We start from the raw sequence: 25,872 nt of genomic DNA, 5'->3' as shown, positions 1-25,872 counted from the left end.
ACCAGACCTGATGAAAAATTCCATCATTTTCTGTCTTTATTTCCGATTTCCAGCATCTGCAGTGTTTTGCTTTTGTTTGAAAGAAACTTGCTTCCTTTTAATGAGGCCATGATTCATTGTGTTTCCTGTAGCCAAAGAAGTGGGCTTCCTTTTGTGCCTGAAATATTTATTGGCTGGAAATAACTTTCAAACAGCAAGAGTGAAAATATTTATTATAACTTGAAAAAAAAAGCAGTCAATCCCATCATTTGTATTTATAGAGTGCCTTTCATAACCTCATGACGACAAAGCATTTTACAGCCAATGAAGTACATTTTTGAAGTGTTGTCATTATAATGAAGGAAATGCAGCAGCTAACTTGTGCAGAGCAAGGTCCCATAAACAGCAATGGGATAATGGCCAGATAATCTGTTTTCACAATGTTGGCTGAGACACACATTTCTTTACACCTAGCTATATCTCTGCCATGTTCTTCTCCATAAAGCGAGGGACCTATTAATTCCCAGAAGATGCTGTCCCCTTCTCAATGCTGAAGCCATCAGCATCTCTGATTCCAGCAGGACTTTTCCTCCCAATCACTCTGTGTCCTATTTCAATGCTACTGTTGTCTCTGTTGAAATGGAAGGAAGTCTTTGCCCACCACCTTTTCTTTTGCGTGAATTTGAATGCTGCTGAACTCCCCAACTAAAAAAAAAGTGAAACTCAACAAGTACTTTGCCAGAACATAACCAACTATTTTCACTTAAGCACAAAGGCAAATAACAAAGCAGTGAATCAGAAATGATCAACTTGTGATAAAAGCAAAATACTGCGGATGCTGAAAATCTGAAATAAAAACAAGAAATGCTGGAATCACTCAGCAGGTCTGGCAGCATCTGTGGAAAGAGAAGCAGAGTTAACGTTTCGGGTCAGTGACTCTTCTTCGGAACTGACAAATATTAGAAAAGTCACAGATTATAAGCAAGTGAGGTGGGGGTGGGGCAAGAGATAACAAAGGAGGTGTAGATTGGACCAGGCCACATAGCTGACCAAAAGGTCACGGAGCAAAGGCAAACAATATGTTAATGGTGTGTTGAAAGACAAAGCATTAGTACAGATTAGGTGTAAATACACTGAATATTGAACAGCAGCAAGTACAAACCTGAAATAAAACAGCGGGTAAGCAAACTGAACAAACTAAGATGAAATGAGATAAATGCAAAAAAAAGATCAACTTGTGAGTCTTTGATGGTCATACATAGTGTTGCAGCCAGATCTAGCACGAGATAAAGATCTTGATTTCTCAAGTATCAAAGGATGAAAAGAGTGGCAATTAATCTCACAATCTAAAAGCAATAGTGTGAAGCCATGGACTGTGGATGTGTTGCAGATCTGCAAAAAGCTTAACCTCAAGTAATTGCACAGTGAGTATCGATCAAATGTGTTGTCTAGATTTGTATTAGTTTCCATCAAGTAAGGGACTATTCCATTATGCACATCTCTCATTCCTCCTAATCAATAAGAGACCATTTTTCTATGCACATCTGTATTTTCCCATAACCAGTAAGAGACCATACTCCTACGCACATCTGTAATTTCCTGTAATCAGTAAGAGATCCTTCCCCCAAACACATCTATAATTTCCCCAATTAGCAAGAGACCCATCCCCTACACACAAGTGTAATTCCCCCATATCAGTTAGTGATCAATCCCCTGCGCACATCTGTAATTCCCCCAAACAATAAGAAATCCTTCCCTCATGATATCTATAATTGCCCTAATCAGTAAGAAACCCTTCCTCTATGCACATCTCCCCGAACAAGTAAGGGATCATGCCCGACGCACATCTCATTCTCGATAATCCTTTATTTAAATTTATTTTGTTGATATTAACTTTCATCTTCAAGTATTTTTGGGTGTAGATCAGGCTGTTTTAAGGTAGAAATTAGTAAGGTGTTTCATCTTAAAGAAACAACTTTAAAATGAGAATGTGACAATAACAAGGGGAATTTGCAGAGTTGAAATGTGAGATGTTTACTTTGACACCAATGAATGTGTCAGATGCAAAAAGCTGGAGCAGTTTAGCAAAACTTAGCTGAGTTAATGACAGAAGTCATAAGACCAGAGCACTTACACTGTCTTACAGGCTTTAATAGTGTCCATGTGGATTGGTAAGTTTAGCATCTGCAGTTAATGAGGAAGCAAAAACACCTTTAGTTCTTGGCACGAAAATCATGCATTTAGGAGGGAACGAGTAAAAGGGTTCTGTAGAATGGCACAGCAGCGACAGATATTATTGTCTTCGTGTCTTCACACTCGTCCATTGGATCACAGTGTGAAGTAGTGAAGGGTTTCACCTGCTGATCAGCAGTCTGACAGGATGACAATGTTGTTGCTTTCATATCTTTGCACTCTTCCCTTGCAGAATAGAGCAGAAAGGTAAAATAACTCCTAAAAACAAAGGAAGAGGATAGTAAGTAAAAACAATTTAAACTGTTGTTGCAACAATGTACTTAGTATTCAAAACAAAATGAATTAACTGGAGGCAATAATTTGTAGAGAGAATTTGCACATAGTAGGGATGATTGAAACATCATGTTACAGACATGGCGAGAGAGAACTGCAGAAATCCTTGTTCCCTTCGAACTATCCATAATCAATATTCTTTTGAGAGGAAGATGTGTGTGTGGTGAGTTTAAACCCATGAGTGTGTGGACAATTTGAATAACCAGCAGCAAGCTCTTCATGGGTTCAAATCAAGACGGAGGATTGTTTATTTATGCACTCAGTCACACTCAAGGAAAGTACAGTTGGAGAGAGTAGTGAACTTTTACAGGTTATAAGAAAAAAGAATGGTTCGTAATTTATGTGATTGTCTTGTTCTGGAAAACATGTGCTGCAGGCCTGATAAAGAAGATGTCTGCATTCCAGAAGTGTAGTTTAGGTTAGTTTAACAATGTATTCTGATGTGATTTTCAGGATCCTCTTGAAGTGGTGGACTTTCTGCAGGTCACAGAGTTGGTTGCTTGTACTCTCGTTACCAAGTTGTCAGTTTTCTGTATCGGTGGACCTGAAATAGAACAGGCTTGGAGATTTTACAGCCTCCAGTTTTTATAAGGCCCAGATGGCACTGCCTTGTCTGCTGCTGTTTCTTTTTGCAGTCAGCATTTAAAGATTAAAAAAGGAGTCAAAGATGGCTGCTATATCATGCGACTCCTCACGGTTCTTTTTCCAAATATGGTGGTGGTCTTAGGTTACTTAGCCACACCCTGGTTTATTGTTGTAAGACATTCATCCTGAGGGGTGGGTGATGGTTAAGACAATCACCTTCTTTGTCCCATTCAATTCAGGAATGTCTCTTGATGGTTTCAGGACAGGCGTAGTTGACACCTCTTGGTCTTTCGAGACAGTGAGGTAGTTTTTGAATACACAGGCCCGATCATCTGACCATCAGTGGCCATCTTTGCAGTACATTATCCATTTTTTAAAGAAAAGTCAATTTCAAAGAGTCCATATTGAATAAAGTTAGGAATATAATATGTCTTTACAGGGAATAACATATGATTACATAGAGAATGGATTGGCAACTAAATATTACTCAATGCATCACATTTAGGAAGGAAGAGAAAGGAAGGAGGGGAGGTGGAGAAGCTGTACTAGGTAAAGACAAAATAATGACAGTAGAAAAAAAAGGAGGTAACTAGCTGTAATATAGATGCAGAATCCATATGGATTGAGATAAAAGTTAAGAAAAGATCCATCATCCTAATAGCTGTGCAACATACACCACCATATAGTGGAAGGGAGTGGAGAAAGAAATATGTCAACAAATCTATGGGATGAGTAATAGGCATAGAATTATAATGATGGGAAATTTCAATTACCCAAGATAAACGAGTAGGAAGAAGTAGCAAAAGGAGAAAAGGGAATTGAGTTTCTCTAGTGTATCCTTTCTCGCTAATTACATAAGAAAGTGCAAGAAGAAAAGAATCACTACTGGGTCTTGGAATGAATAATGAAGAGATAGGAGAAGTAAGAGTGGGAGAGCATCTGAGTAATAGTGATCACAACATCTTCAGGTGCAAGATCAGGATCAAATGTGGCATAAATACAATAACTAAGGTAATCGGTGGGAAAAGAGCAAATTATGAAGAAATGAGGTTGGAGGTAAATTTGGGTAAATTCTTGAAAAGCAAAGAAACAGAAAAACTGTGGAAAATCTTTAAAAGGGTAATCAATAGAGTTCAGGAGAAATGTACTCCATTCAAACCCAAAATCAAGCAAGCTAATTATGGGGCACTGCAGATTAATAAAGTATGAAAGGGAAATTGAATCTAAAGAACATAGGAATATAGGAAGACAGGAACAGGAGTAGGCCATTCAGCCCCTTGAGCCTGTCCTGCCATTCAATGAGATCATGGCTGATCCGCAGCCTAACTCCATATACCTGCCTTTGGCCCATATCCCTTAATATCTTTGCTTAACAAAAATCTATCTATCTCAGATTTAAAATTAACAACTGTTCTAGCTTCAACTGCGTTTGTGGGAGAGAGTTCCAAACCTCTACTACCCTTTGCGTGAAGAAGTGCTTCCTAACATCTCTCCTAAATGGTCTGCTCCTAATTTTTAGACTATGCCCCCTAGTTTTAGAATCTCCAACCAATGGAAATAGTTTATCTTTATCTAGCCTGCCTTTTCCTGTTAATATTTTGAAGACTTCGATCAGATCACCCCTTAACCTCCTAAATTCTAGCGAAAACAGGCCTAATTTGTATAATATAAAATAAAAACAAGAAATGCTGGAACCACTCAGCAGGTCTGGCAGCATCTGTGAAAACAGAAGCAGAGTTAACGTTTCGGGTCAGTGACCCTTCTTCGGAACTGACAAATATTAGAAAAGTCACAGGTTATAAGCAAGTGAGGTGGGGGTGGGGCAAGAGATAACAAAGGATAATTTCACTTTGCCTTGCTGATGGTAATTTGTATAATCTCTCCTCGTAACTTAACCCCTTAGTCCAGGTATCATTCTTGTAAACCTATGTTGCACTCCCTCCAAGGTCAATATTATCCTTCCTAAGGTGTGGTGCCCAGAACTGCTCACAGTACTCCAAGTGGGGTCTAACCAGGGTTTTGTACAGCTGCAGCATAACCTCTGCGTCTTTATGCTCCAATCCTCTAGATATAAAGGCTAGCATTCCATTAGCCTTGTTGATTATTTTCTGCACTTGCTCGTGGCATTTTAAAGATCTCTGCACCTGAACCCCCAAGTCTCTTTGGTCATCCCCTGTACTTAACCTCTTCCCATTTAGAAATTACCCTGCTCTATCCTTTTTTGGTCCAAAATGGATAATCTCACACTTGCCCGCATTGAAATCCATCTGCCACAGTTTTGCCCACTCACCTAGTCCGTCAATATCTCTTTGCAATTTTATGCTATCATCTAGACTGTCTACAATGCCGCCTAACTTTGTATCATCAGCAAATTTGGATATATGACTTACTATGCCATCATCCAAGTCGTTAATGAATAATGTGAATAATTGAGGCCCCAACACAGATCCCTGCGGGACACCACTAGTCACATATAAGACGTATAAGAAGTGCACACTTACTAAAGGTGAAGGGGACAAAAGGGAGTATGAAGAGCTTGAGGGAAATTCATAAAACCATCAGCAAGGCAAAGTGAAATTACAAAATCAAATTATCAAGGAATATAAAAAGAAATAATAAAATATTCTATTGACACACAAATAAAAAAGGAAAATTAAAGTAGGAATCGGGCCATTAAAGGATAAGCAACAATCAACTCACAGGTAATGATAGAAAAATGCCAAAAGTATTGAATAACTACTTTGCCTTAGTTTTTACGAAAGAAGGTAACAAAATAAACACTACATCAGAGGATGAGCTTAAACGAAATATTAATACAGTTGGGATATAAAGGGAGAAAATAACTGACAAACTAGCAAACCAAAAGAGTATAAAACCACGGGACCAGATGGTATGCACCCATGCATACTCAAGAAAACTAGGGCAAAGATAACAGAGATACTAACTTATATACATAAAAGTTCCATAGAAGAGGGGGTCGTACTAGAGCACTGGTGGACATCTAATGTTGCTTGTATATACAAGAAGCACGTAGCACAAAACCTGGAAACTATAGACCAGTCAGCACAACAACAGTGATAGGAAAGATACTGGAATCTATACTAAAATAAGGGATAGAAGGCCATCTAAAGACAGAAAATATGATTTAAAAAAAACAGATTATGAAAGATCAGGTTATGTTTAACTAATCAAGGGTGAGAGACTTTAGTTATGTGGAGGGACTAGAAAAGCAGGGGTTGTTCTCCTTAGAGCAGAGATGATTAAAAGTAGATTTGACAGCGGTGTTCAGAATCATGAGTGGTTTTGGTAGAGTAAATAAGGAAAAACTGTTTCCAGTGGCACAGGGTTGGTAACCGGAGGACACAGATTTAAAATATTTGTTGGAAAAAGAGGCAACAAGGGGAACCTTTTTTTTTTACACAGCGAGTTATTGAAATCTGGAATGCACTGCCTGAAAGGGTGGTGGAGACAGATTCAATAGAATAATTCAAAAGCAACTTGGATCAATTCTCGAAGGGAAAACATTTACAGAGCTACGGGGAAAGAGTTAGGAGTGGAACTGATAGGATAGCTCTACCAAAGTGCCAGCAGAGACATGATGGGCCAAATGGCCCCCTTCTGTCCTATAAATTTGTATGATTCCATAAGCTGATAGAATTCTTTGAAGAGGTAATGGAAAGTTTATACAAGAGTAATGCATTGGGTGTCATAAACTTGGATTTTCAAAAGGCCTTTGAGAATGCACTACTTAGTTGGCTCATGACAAAGGTTAGGACATGTGGAGTCAGGGTACACTTACCTAAATGAAAAAGTGTCGAAAACAGAGAAAATTGATACTAGAGGTAAAGCCAACTTGTTTAGATTTGAGGAAGGTAGAAAGTAGTGGAAACACTGTTATTCATACTTTAAATTAATAATTTGGATTTAGGAATAAGTAATTCAATATCAACATTTGAGAACAACAAGCTGAAGGGGCAGTGGTATAGCTGACGCTGAAGAAGACTGCAACAAAATACAAGAAGACATTAGAAAACTTGTAGACTGGACAGTTAGGTGATAAATGACTTTTAACATAGATAAATGTGAGATAATGTACCTTTGTAGGAAAAATGGAAACATCACCTACACCTTAGAGAATGAGAAACTGTATGAGGTAGAAGAAAATAAATTTTGGGATACAGGTGTACAGTTTATTAAAAGCAGCATCACAGGTCAGCAATGAAATTAAAAATTTTAACAAAGCACTGGAATTTATTTCTAGAAGTACAGAATTCAAAAGCAGTGAATTATATTAAAGCTGTATAGGACCTTGGTCAGGCTGCACTTAGGGAATGCGTGCAATTATTGTCTCCATGGTATAAAACTTACTTAGAAACACTTAAGTGCAAAAAAGATTTACAAGGATGGTACTAGAACTGATAGATTACAGCTATTAGGAAGATTGAACAGATTGGGTTTTCTCCTATAGAAAAGAGAAAACTCAAAGGAGATCCAATAGAGGTCTTCAAAATTATGAATGGATTGGGATGGGTAGATGTGGAGATAATGCTTCTACTTGTGGGAGAATCCCAAACTAGGGATCATAAATACTAACTAATAAATCCAATAGGGAAAGAAGAAGAAATGTCTTTACTCAGAAAGGGGAACATGCTGTCACTACAGGAAGTGTTTCAGGCAAATAGCTTAGATGCTTTCAAAAGGAAACTAGACGAATGCATGAGAGAAAAGGGAAAAAAAAGATATTGAAAGACTGAGATGAGCTAGATTCAATGGGAGGGGACTTGTGTAAAGTACAAATACTAGCACAGACCAAAGGGGCAAAATGGCCTGTTTCTGTGCTGTATAGTCTATGTAACTCTGTGTATATTTTATGTAATTAACTCGAACAGTTGGGGCCTTTGACCTCATGGTGGATAGGATTAGAGATTCATTTGCTAACATTGTGCTGCAGAGTGGTCAAAAGGCTAGGAGAAACTTGATTCAGATTATTGATAGAAACATTTGATTAACTTCCTGTGTAGTCACACAGGAAGTATAGTGAACCCACAGCAACCTCCAAAAGAATGAAATAACGTTCCAGCATGAGCATGTTGTATTTTCTTCTTTTCAAAATTAATTTTCAGGATGTGGATGTCACTGACAAGGCTGGTATTTATTACCTATTGTTAACTGCCCTTGAGAAGGGCCACCTTCTTGAACCGCAACAGTCTGCATGGTGAAGGCACTTTCACAGTGTCAGAGTATGCCAGCAGTAATATTGGATGTGGTGTAGTGTTCCACCCAGTCCTGTGGGATTCCTGTTTGGCCAGCAGGTTAAAATTGTCCTGATGGGTATAGTTGTTGGAGGTCAATCATCTGAGCTCCAGGACATCACTGCTGGAGTTGCTCAGGGTAGTGTCCTCAGCCCAACCATCTTAAGCTGCTTCATCAATGACCTTCCTTCAATCACAAGGTCAGAAGTGGGGATGTTCGCTGATGACTGCACAATGTTCGGCACCGTTCGTGACTCCTCAGATACCAAAGCAGTCCGTGTAGAAATGCATCAAGACCTCGACAATATCCAGGCTGGGCTGATAATTGGCAAGTAACATTTGCGCCACACAAGTGCAAGGCAATGACCATCTACAATAAGAGAATCTAACCATTTCCTCTCGGCATTCAACTGCATTATGACCACTGAATCCCCCACTGTGAACATCCTGGGGCTTACTATTGACCAGAAACTGAATTGGAGTAGCCAGAGAAATACCGTGGCTACAAGAGCAGGTTAGAGGCTTGGAATCCTGCAGCGAGTAACTCACCTCCTGACTCCCCAAAGTCTGTCCACCATCTACAAGTCACAAGTCAAGAGGGTGATGGAATACTCTCCACTTGCCTGGATGTGTGCAGCTCCAGCAACACTCAAGAGGCTCGACACCATCCAGGACAAAGCAGTCCGCTTGATTGGCACCCCGTTCACAAACATTCACTCCCTCCACCACCGACACACAGTGGCAGCAGTGTGCACCAGATACAAGATGCACTGCAGCAATACACCAACGCTTCTTAGCATCTTCAAACTTGTGACCTCTACCAACTAGAAGGAGAAGGGCAGCAAATACATGGGAACACCACCACCTGCAATTTCCCCTCCAAGCTACACACCACCCTGACGTGGAACTATATTGCCGTTCCCTCACTGTCGCTGGGTCAAGATCCTGAAACTCCCTTCTTAAGGGCAATTAAGGACAGGCAATAAATGCTGGCCTAGCCAGCAATGCCCAAATGCCATGAACAAATAAATAAAAAGTTACCATATAGCTCACCTATTTCAGTGGCTGCCTTTCTTGTCACTTTCATTGATTTGGTTACACTTTTCAAAATGAAAATGGTTTCCATTGTTCTGTCCTGATTTGGATCTAGGTCATTTCTTTGCCCTTTTTTTGACATTTTCGTGAAGGTATTTAAAAATCGAATGCCCTTCTCTCCATTAAAAACGTCTAGCTATCTGAATGTTCCCGACTTACGTTATATAAAAAAAAAATCGCTTGTGATATTGCTCAATACTTTGTTCTGCTGCAGATTGAGATTGTTTGAAACCCAAATTTATTGCATCAAGCTACAATCAGCTATATTTCCACCTTGAGAAACTAAGATGATTTTCTCACCATTTTCATTTTATTTTATCATAAAACCAATGAGAAAATACCCATCATTCTCGGAGATTTTGGCTTACTTGCTGAAGCCGACTCAGTCAAGACCTGCTTAAAATAAAACCTATTTTTTTCATGTATGGCTTCCTGTCCACTGAACCACTGAAGTAAAGGCCATGGACACTAATGCGGCTGTAGAGAACAGGAAACTGCAAGGCAGATAAGCAGCGCAATGAATTTGTACAGCCCAGTTCCCTGCAACGACCACTTCTCGACTTTAATTGCTCTATGATTAGTGCTTGGGCCTTCAGCCATCTAGGCCCTAAGTTCTGGAACTGCCTCCATAAGCATCTACTCTCCACCTTTCTATCCTCTACACAAATTGGCTGCCACCTTTCTTACATTATAATAGTGACTATGCTTCAAAAGTACTTCATTGACTGCAAAGCATTTTAGAACCGCCTGAAGGCATAAATGTGCGGTTTAAATGTATTTTACCCTTTCTTTCAAAACAATCCTTTCTTTGACCAAGCTTTTGGTTACCTGCCCCAATATCACTTTATGTGGCTCGGTGTCGAATTTTGTTTGATAGAGCTCCTGTGAAGTGCCTTGTGGCATTTTATTGTGTTGAAGACACTGTAATAATGCACATTGCTGTTGTTTGGAAGGCTGATTTATATACACCTGGACCTGTTAGTACTAAAGGATTTGTTCTGAAAGACTTCAAAAGTCAGAGACTGTTTCATTCAAAAACAAGGAATAAACTGCAATTCATATATTAAAATTTGTGAATATTGTCTAACATGTTTCAAAATGTTTATTTAAATTCACCAGTAATGTGACAATTGTTATGGATTGATATTGAAAACAAAGCTCAATCCCAGAATTAGTTACAGCTCAGAGCTGAGCGAATTCTTCCCTCAACATTTTAATTTTCCACTATAGAAAACTGCCTCATTTTTCTCTGGCAATTCTTTAACTAACTTTTTCCAAAATGTTTTGTTCCCAGTTTTGCAGTGGCGCAGTGGTTAGCACCGCAGCCTCACAGCTCCAGCGACCCAGGTTCAATTCTGGGTACTGCCTGTGTGGAGTTTGCAAGTTCTCCCTGTGTCTGTGTGGGTTTTCTCCCACATGCCAAAGACTTGCAGGTTGATAGGTAGATTGGCCATTATAAATTGCCCCTAGTATAGGTAGGTGGTAGGGGAATATAGGGACAGGTGGGGATGTGGTAGGAATATGGAATTAGTGTAGGATTAGTGTAAATGGGTGGTTGATGGTCGGCACAGACTCGGTGGGCCGAAGGGCCTGTTTCAGTGCCGTATCTCTAAACTAAACTAAACTAAACTTTTATCCCCACTTGGAAAGTGGATTAGAGTACAAAAGAAGTTTGAGTATATTTCCAGGATTTTGTACATAGAATCTGGAATCTGCATTTGACCGAACTGGTCCATGCCAGTGTTTATACTCCACATGAACCACCTTCTGTTCTAATTACTAATATAAAAGGGAATTTAAAAGTCTTCTATAGGCATTTAATAGTAAAAGGTGAAAAGAGGCCAATTAGGGATTTACATATGGAGGCAGAGGGCACGGCTATGGTACGAAATGAGTATATAAGTTTACTAAGGAAGATAATGCTGCCCAAGTTATGGTGAAAGAGGAAGTAGTTGAGACACTGTATGGGATAAAAATTGACAAAGAGAAAGTATTAGATAGACTGGCTGCAGTTAAAGTTGATAAGTCACTAGGACCGGATGAGGTGCGTCCAAAGATACTGAGGGAAGTAAGGGTGGAAATTGCAGAGGCACGGGCCATAATCTTCCAATCCTAATTAGATACAGGTGTTGCGCCAGGGGACTGGAGAATTGCAAATGTTGCACCCTTGTTCAAAAACGGGTGTAAGGACAAGACCAGCAACTATAGGTCAGTTTATCCTCGGCGCTGGGAAAAATAGTCACTTGGACAAATGCGGATTATTTAAGGAAAGCCAGCATGGATTTAAGTGCAATTCATGTTTAACTAACTTGTTTAAGTTTTTTGTTGAGGTAACAGGGAGGGTCAATGAGGATAATACAGTTGATGTAGTGTCCATGGACTTCCAAAAGGCATTTGATAAAATAACATATAACAGGCTTGTCAGCAACATTACCACTCATGGAATAAATGGGGCGGTAGCAGCATGGATACAAATTGGCTAAGTGACAGAGAACAGAGATTAGTTGTGAATGGTTGTTTTTCTGTCTGGAGGAAATTATATAGTGGGGTTCCCCAGGGTTGGTATTGGGACCCCCACTTTTCTTGCTGTATTTTAATGACCTTGGGCTGAAATTTACTGTCCACTCGCTGCCACAGTTCATGGCGGGGGAGTGGGTGTATGGGGGGGTGGTAAATCTCTGCGGGGAGAGGCCCACCTCGACTAGTGATGTCGAGAAGGGCCCGCCGCATACTACCGATGGCGGGGGGACCTTGGTACATCCCGCACTGCCACCTCGTGGCAGGCCCTTCATCTGCATATTAAAATGAACCTTAATGACATTTAAATTAACTTACCTGCAGCCGGTGGCTGTCCCATGCCGACTTTAGGGCTGCCGTCCGTCATTCGCATGCCTTCGGAATGCCGTATGGAGCTCCAAGGCGAGACCCTGGTGGGGAGGGGGAAGGAATAGAATTTTCAGGGCGGGCGGGATGGGGGAGCGGGGAAATCACATTTTATCGGATGTGGGAATGATGGGAAGGGGTTGAAGGTTGGGGGGGAAAGTTTGGGTATGGAAAAAGGCAAGTGTTGGTCATTTCGGGCATTGAAATGACCATTGTGGGAGTTGGGGAAGGGCCTCCAAATCTTTATTATTTGTGAATAAAAAATTCAGAATAGTGTACCTTTAAAAATTAAAGTATTTCTAAGGGCTTAAAGCCCTTTAAAAATGGCACCAGCGTGTGCGCAGTGGCACCGGAAACCGTTGCCGGGACGCAGTGGCTGCCCCCTCTAAGTCACAAACGGTGACGCATTCATAAACTTCAGTCCCTAGACTTGGGTATCCAAGGGCCCAATTTTTAAACTTGCAGATGACATGGAACTTGGAAGTATTATGAATTGAGAGGAAGATAATGATAAACTTCAAGAGGACATAGACAGGCTGGTGGAATGAAAGGTCAAGTGGCAGATGAAATTTAATGCAGACAAGTGTGAAGTGATTCATTTTGGTAGGAGGAATAAGGAGAGGCAATATAAATTAAAGGGTACAATTCGAAAGGGGGTGTAGGAGCAGAGGGACCTGGAGCTATATGTGCACAAATCATTGAAGGTCGCAGGGTAGGTTGAGAAAGTACTTAATAAAGCATCTGGGATCCTGGGCTTTTTAAATAGGGGACTCGAGTACAAAAACAAGGCAATTATGATAAACTTGTCTAAAATACTTAATAGTTCTCAACCGGATTTTGTGTCCAGTTCTGGGCACCACACTTTTGGAATGATGTCAAGGCATTAGAGAGGCTGCAGAAAAGATTCATGAGAATGATTCCAGGGATAAGGAACTTCAGTTGCTTGGATAGATTGAAGAAGCTGGGTCTGTTTTTCTTGGAGAAGGTTAAGAGGAGATTTGATAGAGGTGTTAAAAATAATGAGGGGTCTGGACATGGTAGGGGTGACTAAAACTAGAGGGTACAGATTTAAGGTGAGAGAGAGGAGATTTAAAGGGGATCAAAGGGGTAGATTTTTCACACAAAGAATAGTGGGTATCTGGAATGAGCTGCCAGAGGAGGTGGTGAAGGCAGGAACAGTAGCAACATTTAAGAGGCATCTGGACAGGTACTTGAATGAGCAAGGCATAGAGTGATATGGAATTAATGCAGACAGGTGGGATTAGTATAGATAGGCATTATGGTCGGCATGGACGTGATGGGCCAAAGGGCTGCCCATTTTACTTTCATTTTTAGTTATTTTTTCTTTTTTTCTTTTTTACATTTTTTACAATTTTTTTTTGCATTTATTTCATTTCATCTTAGTTTGTTCAGTTTGCTTACCCACTGTTTTTTTTCAGGTTTGCACTTGCTGCTGTTCAATATTCAGTCCGTTAACACCTAATCTGTACTAATGCTTTGTCTTTCAACACACCATTAACATATTGTTTGCCTTTGTTCCATGACCTTTTGGTCAGCTATGTGGCCTTGTCTAATCTACACCTACTCCTTTGTTATCTCTTGCCCCACCCCCACCTCACTTGCTTATAACCTGTGACTTTTCTAATATTTGTCAGTTCCGAAGAAGGGTCACTGACCCGAAACGTTAACTCTGCTTCTCTTTTCACAGATGCTGCCAGACCTGCTGAGTGGTTCCAGCATTTCTTGTTTTTATTTCAGATTTCCTGCATCCGCAGTATTTTGCTTTTATTTTAGGGCCTGTTTCTATGCTGTACGACTCTATGACTCTATAAGGAGAAATTGTTCCGATTGGCCAAAGGATCCAGAACCAGAGGACACTGATTTAAGGTAATTGGCAAAAGAAGCACTTTGTTTATGCAGTGTGTGATTAGGATCTGGAATGCACTGCCTGTGGTCGAAGAAGATTCAATTGAGGCCTTTAAAAGAGAACTGGATAATTATCTGAAGAGAAAAAAAAATTTCAAGGCTACGGGGAAAAGGCAAGGGTGTGAGACTAGGTAAGTTGCTGTCGCAGAGAGCTGGCAGGGACACGACGGGCCGAATGGTCTCCTTCTGTGCTGTAAACATTTTATGGTTCTACCTCTTCACTCTTTATCCTCTCTATCCCTCTATTCCACTCTTGCATGTGAGCATCAAACGTCCCCTCAAATACATCAATGCAATCTACTTCAACCACTCCGTGTGACAGCAGATTTCACGATCTCATCACTCTCTGTGTCACGAAATTCCTCCTAAGTTCTTTATTTGATCTGTTGGTTATCTTATATTTATGCCCACTTGTTCTGGATTCAATGGAAAGCACTCTACTGAACCTCTTCATAATTTTAAAGAGGAGGCCTGCTAATGGAATGTTTTCTGTCAGTTTTAAGTTGTATTTATAGAACATAGAACAGCACAGTACAGGCCCTTCGGCCCACGATGTTGTGCCAAACCTTTAACCTACTCTAAGATCAAACTAACTACCTACCCTTCATTCTACTATCATCCATGTACCTATCCAAGAGTCACTTAAATGGCCCTAATGTATCTGCTTCTACTACCACCGCTGGCAGCGCAATCCACGCACCCACCACTCTCTGTGTAAAGAACCTACCTCTGACATCTCCCCGAAACCTTCCTCCACTCACCTTAAAATTATGCCCTCTGGTGATAGCCCTTTCCACCCTGGGAAAAAGTCTCTGATTATCCACTCTATCTATGCCTCTCATCATCTTGTACCCCTCTATCAAGTCACCTCTCATCCTTCTTCGCTCCAGTGAGCCCAGTCAATGCTATTAAACAGCAGAAAACCATCCCCTGTAGAATGCTGTACTATGACATTACTCAATGGTTTGCAAAGTAAATGATCAGATATTACACTTTCATTGTTTAGGCTGGGGTCGGGCTAAGGTTCTGACTGGGATGCTGGTTAAAGTAATGCCCAGGATGCTGATTAAAGTTCTGATGAGGATTCTGGCTGGGATGCTGTTTGGGAGTTTTGACTGGGATGATGGGTTGCGGGTCCTGACTGGGATGAAAGTTGAGGGTTCTGACTAGGATACTGGTTCGAGATTCTGGTTGGGATGTGAGACATTGCTTAGATTTCCTGTGTAGTTCAGCTTCAAACTCCAGTTGAAGTTTTCCAGCTGGTGCCTGTGAACTAGCAACATTTGGAGGCTCCAGCTGCAAAATAATTGCTGGAAATTTTAATGACTGTTATTTCAAGGTTGGTTTTCAGAAGATGCAAGATTAAGATACAGGAGATAAGATGCCTCAACAAAGTAATCCTCAGCCAGCCAGTAAATTAAGTATTCAAACAACTCAGAAAATAAAAAAAAGGATATAGTAGCTTTCATGACCAAAGCAGTCACAGCTAATTAAGTACTTTTGACGTGTAGTCATTGTTGTAATGTAGGAAGCACAGCAGCAAATTTAACACACAGCAAGCTCCAACAAATATCAAGCAGTTGAATGACTAATTAAACTGCTTTTGGTGACATAGGTTGAGGGATAAATATTGGCTGGGAGAACTCCAATCTCTTTTTTTCTAGATCGTGCTGTGGGATCTTTAAACAATCACCTGAGAGTAAACGGGTCAGTGGTCTCACACAAAAGACAGGTATGGTGAGATGCTGGTAAAGTCCCATTGAATACAATACCCTTGCTGAGGGTTTTACAGCGGATCTGTGTGAGGTACAAGAACAGTGAGGTGACTGGGGTTTTCACACTTAGTGGATGGGCTGCATGAAGCGGCTGTACTCAGGAAGCAGACTGTGGCTCTTGCTGTGGTTATTGGTGCAGCAAATAGGACTCCTCCAAGCAAAGGCTGCAGCATTCAGACACTACACATCAACACTGGGCTCTAAACTCCTATAGCAAATTGTTTTAAATAGTTAACAGAGCATGGTAATGTAATGTTTCAGTTATTAGACCAATGCGAGGTGTCACGTTTGGCACTCAGTGAGTAGCACTCTTGCTTCTGAATCAGAAGGCATTGTGTTAAGAACTGCTGAAAATAGAGCCATGTTGTCGAAGCTTTTCATCTTGCACTCATCAGGACAATCCACAAGAATAACCAATGTAAGGGAAAGCAACAACTTATACTGCATGAGAAGAGAGTGCTGATTGGTTGGCAAGTGAACTCTGATTGGTAGAGGCATTGCCACAGAGAATGCACCAGTAAATGGCTGAGACTTATTTTGTTCAGCTGAAACAGGTGCACTGTGTGCACAAGTTCTTTCTGTCTGCAAAGCACAGGGCCCTGTGTAGTAATATATGTAGCTTCCAGTACGCACAAATGCGCCACAGTGCGAGCCCTACTGACAATCTTAAATTGGTTGCCAGCATAATTCTTAGCACACTGCGGATTATTTAGCAAATGTTGTTTCACGCTACTACTATGCAGTAGCAATACGTGTAGTGTTCGCCACGAACAGGATGCTGCAGTCAAGCCAAAAAGACGTCCTGCCTGACACACAAATGGGTAATGTGATATATGAATTTCAATGCCAGTGCAATGCTAGGTATATAGGCCATACGTCACAAAGACTGGAGGATTGTATCAAACAACATGTCCCTTCCACTGTTCGCAATGGGAAAGGGGCAGGCCATAGCCAACCAGCCCATGCTTGCAAAACGCAAAACACAGTGTCCAACATTAGATGTGATTCCGCGATTGGGCAACATTGGCTACATGTGCAGCCGTGTCATCTATCAGATGAGATGTTTAAGCTGTCTGCCTTCTCAGGTGACAATATTTCAAAAAAGAGCAGGGCAATTCTCCCCAGTGGCATCACTAAAACAGAATATCTGGTCATCACTCTGCTAGTTTGTGGAGCCTTGCTGTGTGTAAATTGGCTGCTGTGTTTCCTATATTACAACAGCTTCTAAAGTACTTAAATTCGCGGTAAAGTGCATTGGAGTGTCCTGAGGTCATGAAAGTAGCTAACAAATGCATATTTTTCTTTCTTCAACCCAGAAAACATGATTCAAATTACACTAGCAGTTTGAGAATTTGAATTTATCTTAGATTGCTGGGAGTCAAAAGCTGATCTCAGCAGTAGTGGATTAGATCAATTGGATTGTCATAAAAACTAATTCCCTTTAGCAAGTCTGGCCTATGTCACACCAGTCCCACACTAACATGAGTTGACTCATTGTATCAAACCATAAAACACCAACATCGAGGACTGATAAGGATTCCAAGAATGAATATAAAAGATCCTTCCTCAGAACTAAGAAATATTGCAGATGGTACGGCATTTAAAAAAGGAACAGTACAAGGGAAAGGGGAGAAAGTGCACAACAACCAAGAAATAAAACAATCTGTAAAGTGGGGAATGTAACTGGTTTACCAATATCCTCAAGAGAAGGAAACCAGCCATCCTCACATGGTCTGGTCTGTATGTGACATCAATCCCAATGTGGTTAACTCTTAAATGCTCTCAGGAGTGGCCTAGGGATGGGCAATAAATGTCAGCCTTGCTAGCAATGCCCAAATTCTGACAAGAAACCTTTAAAAAAAGGTCGCCCATCAGAATTAATTCCCTCTGAAAATCTTCAGAAGTGTTTGAGGATAATTGTAAATTTGGGAGATGGTGTAAGATGGACGATATTGAGTTGACCGCCCAATATACACCCACCTGATTTTCCCTTCTATTGACTTTAATGAAAAGGAAAATCATGTGGGTGTATAACAGAAGGCAAATTCAATACGGTCCGTTTTACACCATCACAGAAAAGTTAAAATGATCCCTATGTGTTGTAATGGATTTAGCTAAAATATTAACAAATTTTGCACAGCACACTGTCACTCTACTATTGGATATGATGTAAACTGACCCGTTTCTGATCTTCTTTCGTTTTACTATAATATGAGTCACTGAGCTACATTACAGAAATAAACCTCGTTTTTCAATTCACCAACACTTTCGTTTCCAGCAGTTATTTATATCCCTCCCCAGCAGGTGTAATGATATCAAACAATTGGCATTCTGCTAACTTTTTCTCAAAGTTTTTTTGCAGCATAACTTGCTGGAAATAACATCTGATAACAGTGTGGTGAGAGCAATGGGGCGCCTGGGACTGAGTGAACGATGGGAACAACCTCACATAAAATATGCCAAAAAGCAGAAAAGTATCATTGTTTGAAAACAAAAAGCACAATCCTAATGTGGACATAAGAAGGCAATAGCAGAAACTAATTACAACAGTCCAGTTCGATTGTTATATAATTAAAATTTAAAGGTAAAGGTATAAACAGAGGGAGGACAGAGAAGGAGAATGAAGTAGAGTTAAATCAGGTACAGAAATAGAAAAAATGACAGGCAAAGAAAGATTAGAAGGGAAGAAGGAAAAAGAGACTGAAAAATGAGAAAATTTACAATTTTAGAATCTCCAACAATTCACTACTTGAAGGAATGAGACACCACAGCTTAAATTGTTCACTTTCTGAGCCAGAGAGTTTGACTGGCAGACAACAACAACAACTTGTATTTAAATAGCACCTTCAACATGGTAAAACTCCCTCAATGCCCTTCACGGGAGGGATTATCAAACAAAGTTTGACACCATGTAAGAAGCTCAGTGAAAGAAAATAGGTGTTAAGAAGCTTCTTAAAGGAAACAAAGAAGGAAGAGAGGTAGAGATATTTAGGGAGGGAATTCCAGAGCTTAGGGCCTTGGCAGCTGAAGGCATGGCGAGGAATGGTGGAGCAATTAAAATCGGGCTCAAGAGGCCAGAATGGAGGAGAGCAGATATCTCGGAGGTTTGTAGGGCTGGAGGAAATGACAGAAATAGGGAGCGGTAAGGCCCAAATGGAAATGAAAACTAGGATGTAAATTTTAAAATCGAGGGGTTGCTTAACTGGGAGACAATGTAGGTTTGCAAGTATAAGAGTGATGGATGAATGGAATTTGATGCGGGTTATGAAATGGACAGCAGAGTTTTGGATGACTTCAAGTTTATGGAGAATGAAAAACATTATCAAGTTGCTAAAAACATAATAAGGCTATTAATTGTTCGACTTAACTTTCTGCAGTGTGTTTAATGAGCATCTAGTGTACAAATCCAGGAAGTTCTTAAAAATATAAGGGGGGCTAAGAGTGAGATGTTTTTGTCTGAGCATCAAACCTCTTTTTAAATGCTTTCATGCTATCTGCTTCAACCAGTCCATGTGGTAGTGAGTTCGCAATCTCATCATTCTGTGTAAAGAAATTACTTTCAAAATTCTTTATTTAATCTGTTAGTGACGAGCCTAAATTTACGTCCCCTTGATTCTGGAGTTACTGAGAATTGAGAACAGTTCCTTCATATCTACCCTATTGACCCCTTCGTAATTGTAAAAAAGGGAGCCCACTGGCACAATGTCTTCTGGCAATTTTTAATTCCATTCACACAGTCATTGCTATTAAACAGCAGAAAACCAGGCTCTTTGTTATATTGTATCATGACATCACTAAATAGTTTTGAAAATGATTAGATATTACACATTAAGCATTTACACTGGGACGTGGCGTGTAATTTTGGGCTGTGATGCTGGCAAAGGAATTTGCTGGCCAATCAACACATCATTAATGGTCTGAATCGTTTACATACTTTTACTTTCTCAGCAACTTCCAGTTCATTATTGTTTGACTATTGCACGTTTCGCTAAAAACCCCCTTGTTTTCTCTGAAAGTTAAATTGTTTTGTTAAAAGAAACACTAAAATAAAAGCAAAATACTGTGGATGCTGGAAATCTGAACTAAAAGCAGAAAGTGCTGGAAATACTCAGCAGGTTTCGCAGTATCTGTGGAGAGATGCTGCCAAACCTGCTGAGCATTTCCAGCGCTTTCTGTTTTTATTTATGTTAAAAGAAACAACCACTCGCATTTCCAAACTACCATCACATCTATTTTGTCCCTAGAGATCAATACCTTTCATATTCCAACATGTTACTAAAAGCATAAGATAGACAACCCATTCCATACCTAGAAATGGGATCTCAAGCTAAAAGAAAGAACTTGCATTTCTATGTTGCCTTTCATGACCACAGGCCATCTCAAAATGTTTCATGCTCCGGGGTCTTGAACACTATGTGGTAGACTTTCCACTTTGGGCGCAATCGGGAAATTGCACCCAATATGCACTTGAAACCGTGCTGATTAGTTTACAGTTCAAGTTTTGATTAAAATTCATCTGCATAATCATAAACAATATTTGTACCATAAACCAGTGCGATTGAGCATTGTAATGGAATTTCATTATTTATTTTTATTCCTTTCTGCTAAAAAAGCATTAATTGATGTATTTAAAAATGGTAACCTGGTGCAGTTTGATTAATTGAGCTGAGAATGGGCTAATTACTAAAATAAATATGCATTTTAATAAGGTTATCCACTTATGAGCAACTTGATTTAAAATTACTGAAAATAACTTGAAATAGCTACACTAAACTCTAAATTTTAATTTGACCTGTTAGTGGCTATCAAAATAAGAGGGAAGCCATTTAGGACAGAGATGAGGAGAAATGTCTTTACTCAGAGGGTTGTGAATCTTTGGAATTCTCTGCCCCAGAGGGCTGTGGAAGCTCAGTCATTGAGTATGTTTAAAGCAGAGATTTTCAGATTTCTAAATACCAATGACATGAAGGGACATGGGGATAATGTGGGGAAAAAAAGGCATTGAAGTGGATGATCAGCCATGATGGTATCGCATACCAGAGCAGGCGGGGCAAATTGAATCTTGAAATAGGATAAAAGAGCGCACGGGCTTAACTGGTTTTGAGCATAACTCAAGTTTAAAGTTCCAACAATTCAGTGCAAGTATTGACAGAGTGCAGCACTATCAGAGATGCCCTCTTGCAGATGAGTCTAGTCTACCCTCACAGGTGGATGTAAATTACCTTATTACACTATTTCCAACTGCATTAGTGGTTGAAATCTTTGCAGACTTACCCTTTCCTTCTATGCAGGAACTGAGGTGAGAGTTCACTTTACTACAACAAGTAGGAGCCGGAAATCAGTCATTCGTCTATTCAAAATTCATTTGCTTTTCTTTTTGTTCCAAGGACATGTTCTGAATGTCTTTGCTACGGCGCTCGGCTGGAACAGACAATTGCACCACCACAAGCGTGAAGATGCCGCAAGAGGCTTCCAGGATGTGTCTGAAACCGTGGCTGTGGAAAGAAGGAACGGGAAGTTTGCAGGATCAAATGTGTAGAAACTGATGGTTTAGACAGGGAATTGACCCGGTGTGTAAATCAGGCTGCACCGGGAATCCCATCTCGAGAAGCAATGCCACTTCATTCAATTGTGTCACACCCACCTGCGCAATTTCTGTTTAAAAACCTGCTAATTTTTTTTTTCTGATTTCTGACATGCACTGACTTTGATCTGGTCACTTCCGCTGCCAGCACGGAATCGCATGAGAAACTGTTGCTCCGTCTCATTCGGGGTCGCTTAACTGTGATAACGGGGAGGTGGGTACCCGGAGCTCACTATGTGTAGGGAAATACATCACGGTCAATTCACCAATATTTTCCTTTTCATCAGTTATTTTATTTCCCCCTCCGGTAAGTTTACGTTTCTTTCACATTTACTATCATCTAATTCTATTTGAGCTCCTAGACTGTCTGTCTGACTGCTTGTGTTAAATCGGAGCTGGGGTTTAATCGCTCACTGATCTACAGTGAATAAAACTAAACTCATTCCTTGAGATCTCATTCAGTCGGGCTCCTGTGAACAGGTGGAATCCCCGTCACGATCTGCCCTCCAGTTACTGTTCTTCACTGAGTTAAGTGTAGCTGGGATTTATGAATGACTGAACTGATCTCTCAAGTCTTTTCGTAGTAATGTATCAGATGTTCTCGCGTGTGCGTGTTTTCTTAAATGTCAACTGGGAATAGTTAGGAGAGTTGGTTTTAAGTAGGGAGATTGTGGGTTACCCAAGATTTTAGCGCATTATCTAGGCTGATATTTCAGTACTGAGTGCTCGACAGTGTGGAGGCTTCCTTTACCTTTTCAAGTAAAAAAAAAAATCCCTGTCCCGGCCAACATCTAGACCAGGCTAGGTGGTCGTTTAGCTTATTTCATCTGTCAGCTGCGGCTCAGCTGGTAGCACACTTGCCTCGGAGGTTGTAGATTCAAGTCTCCAGGACCTGAGCACAAACTCTCGGCTGACATTTTTGAATGGGATGTTAAACCAAGGCCCCATCTGTCCTCTCGAGTGGACGTGAAAGATCCCATGGCAGTATTTGAAGGGGATGGGAGTTCTTCCCGGTGTCCTGGCCAATCTTTATCCCTCAATCAACATAACTAAACCAGATTATCCGGTCATGATCGCATTGCTGTCTGTGGGAGCTTGTGTACAAATTGCTGTGTTTCCGTCATTACAAAAGTGACTACACTTCAAAAATTGCTTCATTGGCTGTGAAACACTTTGGGACATCTTGAAGTTGTGAAAGGTTCTATGTTTATGGACAAATTGGTTATTCTTGAAGTGTGGTCATTGTGTAGACAACATATTTTGGGGCATACCAAGGAATGAAAGGCACATACGTGTAAATTCTCACTGCCTTACTCTTTGAAAATGCAGGTGTTCTGTGATTTCAAACTCATGGGATTTGGGACGTCCTGGGTTAAATCTCCCCTTAGCTTAAGAAAGATGATTTGGATGTCCATGTGCACAGATCACTAAGTTTTAGCACATAGGTACAAGAAGTTGCAGAACCTTGATTTCTATTCTCCTGGCTTTAGATGGTTGAGCGGTGAATTAATTAAGGTGTTTAAAATAGGAGAGGGTTTGGTTAGGGTAGATAGTGAGAAACTATTCCCTTTGGGGGAATTCAGAACAGGGGGCACAAGCTTAAAAATAGAGATGTGCTATTCGGGAATGAAATTGGGAAGCACGTTTTCACAGAGGTTAATGAAAATCTGAAACATGCAGCATTGGATCTCTAGTAGAGGACTAAAGGGGGTTTGGGATAGATATAACAAAACATGCAAATAAGTGTCAGAGAATAATGAGCCAGAATTGCGGGAAAGGTAATGGTGTGCAAATGATGGACATCATTATTAATGTGCTAATCAGCCAAAACATTCCTTACCACATATCCCAGCGTAAATGTTTAAAATGTTATAAGTAATCATTCATTTTCAAAACCAAATTAGTGATGCCATGATACAATGTAACAAAAGTACTGGTTTCTGCTGTTCAGAAGCAAAGACCGTGTAAAATGAAATATAAAACTGCCAGAAAGCATTGTATTAGTGGACCACCTTCTTAAAAATTATGGGGAGATTCAATAGGATGGACAATGGAGAAAGTGTTTCATTTGTGGTGACCTGAGCAACAAGGGGACATAAATATAAGGCAACCACTAACATGAAATAAAGAATTTAGGAGTAATTTCTTTACGCACAATGATGAGATTGTGGAACTTGCTGTCACATGGACCGGTTGAAGAGGGCAGCATCGATGCATTTAAAAGGAGGTTTGATGTTCACACAACAGTATCCCGCCCTTAGTCTCCCCTTTATTTTTAAGAGCTTACTGGATTTCCACATTAAATGCCCATTAAACTCATCAAAGAGAAGTAATGATTGACCACCTCTAGGCACTTACCCATTGTCTCTTGAGACAAGGAGGCCAAAAGGAAGGAAGGAAGGAAAGGAAGACATAATATATCGGGATGTGTGGAGGAAGTAAAGGCACCTAATGTAAATTCTCACTGCTTTGTTCTTCCATAAAATTGCAGGTATTTTGTGATTTCAAACTAATGGGATTTGGGATGTCCTGACATTGTACAAAGAGCTATTTAAATGCAACGTTTATCTCCTCGGAGTTAAAGCATCTCTTACATTAAGAAAAGAGCTTTGGGTGTCCCAATACACAAATCAATAAAGTACAATGCAATGGTACAAAAAAAGGTCGTCATAAAGGTTACATAAACTTGATTTGTATTTCCTTGCGTTTAGACAGCTAAAGGGTGATCGATTTGGAATGTTTAACATGGTAAATGGATTAGATAGGGCAGATAGAAAATATTTGCTCTGGTTTAGAAATCCAGAACAAGGGCACACGCTCTTAAAATTAGAGTGAAGCTATTCAGAAGTAAAATTCAGGAAGATCAAAGCAAAATACTGCAGATGCTGGAAATCTGAAATAAAAACAAGAAATGCTGGAACCACTCAGCAGGTCTGGCAGCATCTGTGGAAAGAGAAGCAGAGTTAACGTTTCGGGTCAGTGACCCTTCTTCGAAACTCTGCTTCTCTTTCCACAGATGCTGCCAGACCTGCTGAGTGGTTCCAGCATTTCTTGTTTTTACCTCAATCCATTTACCAGCTCCTGAACCATATTCTTGGTTATCCTTTATATCATGAAAAGAAAATCTGTCCATTTCATTCTTGAAAGTTCAATTGGCCCAACATCCACAGCCTCTTAGGGGAGAGTGTTTCTGATTTCCGCTACCCTTTGTGCGAAAACATGCTTCCTGATTTTTAATATAAAACAAGAAATGCTAGAAATATAAATGGATTGAGGTACAGCCATCAATGATCTAAATCATATGGCGGAACAGGCTTGAAGGACTAAACAGCCTACTCTTTCTTCAATATTGTAATGTTCCTATGTACTCTATCTGCTTTAACATAACTGTTCATCCCTTTATATTAAAGGCATTAATGTATCCACTATAATATATGAATACCTTAGAAATATATTAAGGGTTTGCATGTTATACCATAAACTGTAATCTCTAGTTTATAATTGTTTCTGTAAACCATCTCCAGGATGAGTCAGGTATTTAATGAATTTATAGACCTAACGAACAGAGACTAGAAGGAATGTTCCCGCTGTATTTATAATATTTCCAGCACATACAGTGGGAAGATTCTCTCTGATCTCTGTTTCAAGTGTCACAATTACAATGATTGGAGGGCTCCATCACCAAAATTTAGTAAATCAGTACTATGAGCTGAAACTGAAAAGATGGATAAACAAAAGTAAAATTTGGCAAATGCAGGAAATCAAAAACAGCAACAGAAAATGCTGGAACCTAGGAACAGAAGGAGGCCATTTTCCTCAATACCTTTGATTCACAATCTATTAATTTTTGGATTAAATTTACAATTGATCTAGCAACTTTTTTGTGGAAGGGAGTTCCAGACATCATCTGGAGACACTCAGCAGGTCAGGCAGCATCTATGGAGAGAACACAAGCCTTTGGGTGCAGATGTGTAGTAGTTGTGTTACCGGATTACTAATCCTAGAGATCTGGATTAATAATTCAGAGGATGAAAGTTTCTAGCCTACCATGGCAGTTTGAGAATTTGAATTCCGTTTCAGATTCTGGAAGTCAAAAGCTGGTATCAGTAATAGTGATTGTAAAGCTGTTGGGTTATTAAAACTGAACTGGTTCATTAATTTCCTTTACCTGGTCTGGGCTATGCGTGACTCCAGCCTCACCAATAACATGACTTATTCTTAACTGCCCGCTGAAGCCACTCAGTTCTATCAAATCTCAAACCAGTAG

The 25,872-nt window shown here is 40.1% G+C and overlaps 1 protein-coding gene and 1 long non-coding RNA gene across 4 annotated transcripts in view; one reads left to right on the top strand and one right to left on the bottom strand.

Moving 5' to 3' along the window:
• Window positions 1-195: 195 nt before the first annotated feature.
• LOC137346190 (uncharacterized) lies at window positions 196-21,897 on the bottom strand. Of its 2 annotated transcripts, XR_010968676.1 has the most exons (3): window positions 21,296-21,684; window positions 2,114-2,430; window positions 196-684 (listed from the first exon to the last, which is right to left on the bottom strand). It is a non-coding gene; the product is annotated as an uncharacterized lncRNA (long non-coding RNA). The 2 variants fall into 2 exon arrangements; XR_010968675.1 differs by having other exon boundaries at window positions 196-2,430; window positions 21,296-21,897.
• Window positions 21,333-25,872, top strand: part of LOC137346189 (uncharacterized) — a 22,725-nt gene continuing 18,185 nt past the window's right edge. The window contains exon 1 of one of the 2 annotated variants that reach the window (XM_068009583.1): window positions 21,333-21,912. In XM_068009583.1, coding sequence (XP_067865684.1) covers window positions 21,840-21,912 — 73 coding nt within the window. In that variant the 5' untranslated portion in view covers window positions 21,333-21,839. The remainder of the gene's footprint in view (window positions 21,913-25,872) is intronic. The other variant, XM_068009582.1, reaches the window with a different exon arrangement.

The sequence above is a fragment of the Heterodontus francisci genome, chromosome 29 (genome assembly GCF_036365525.1).
Source record: "Heterodontus francisci isolate sHetFra1 chromosome 29, sHetFra1.hap1, whole genome shotgun sequence".
NCBI classification, from domain to species: domain Eukaryota; kingdom Metazoa; phylum Chordata; class Chondrichthyes; order Heterodontiformes; family Heterodontidae; genus Heterodontus; species Heterodontus francisci.
This window is presented reverse-complemented; position numbering and strand designations above follow the sequence as displayed.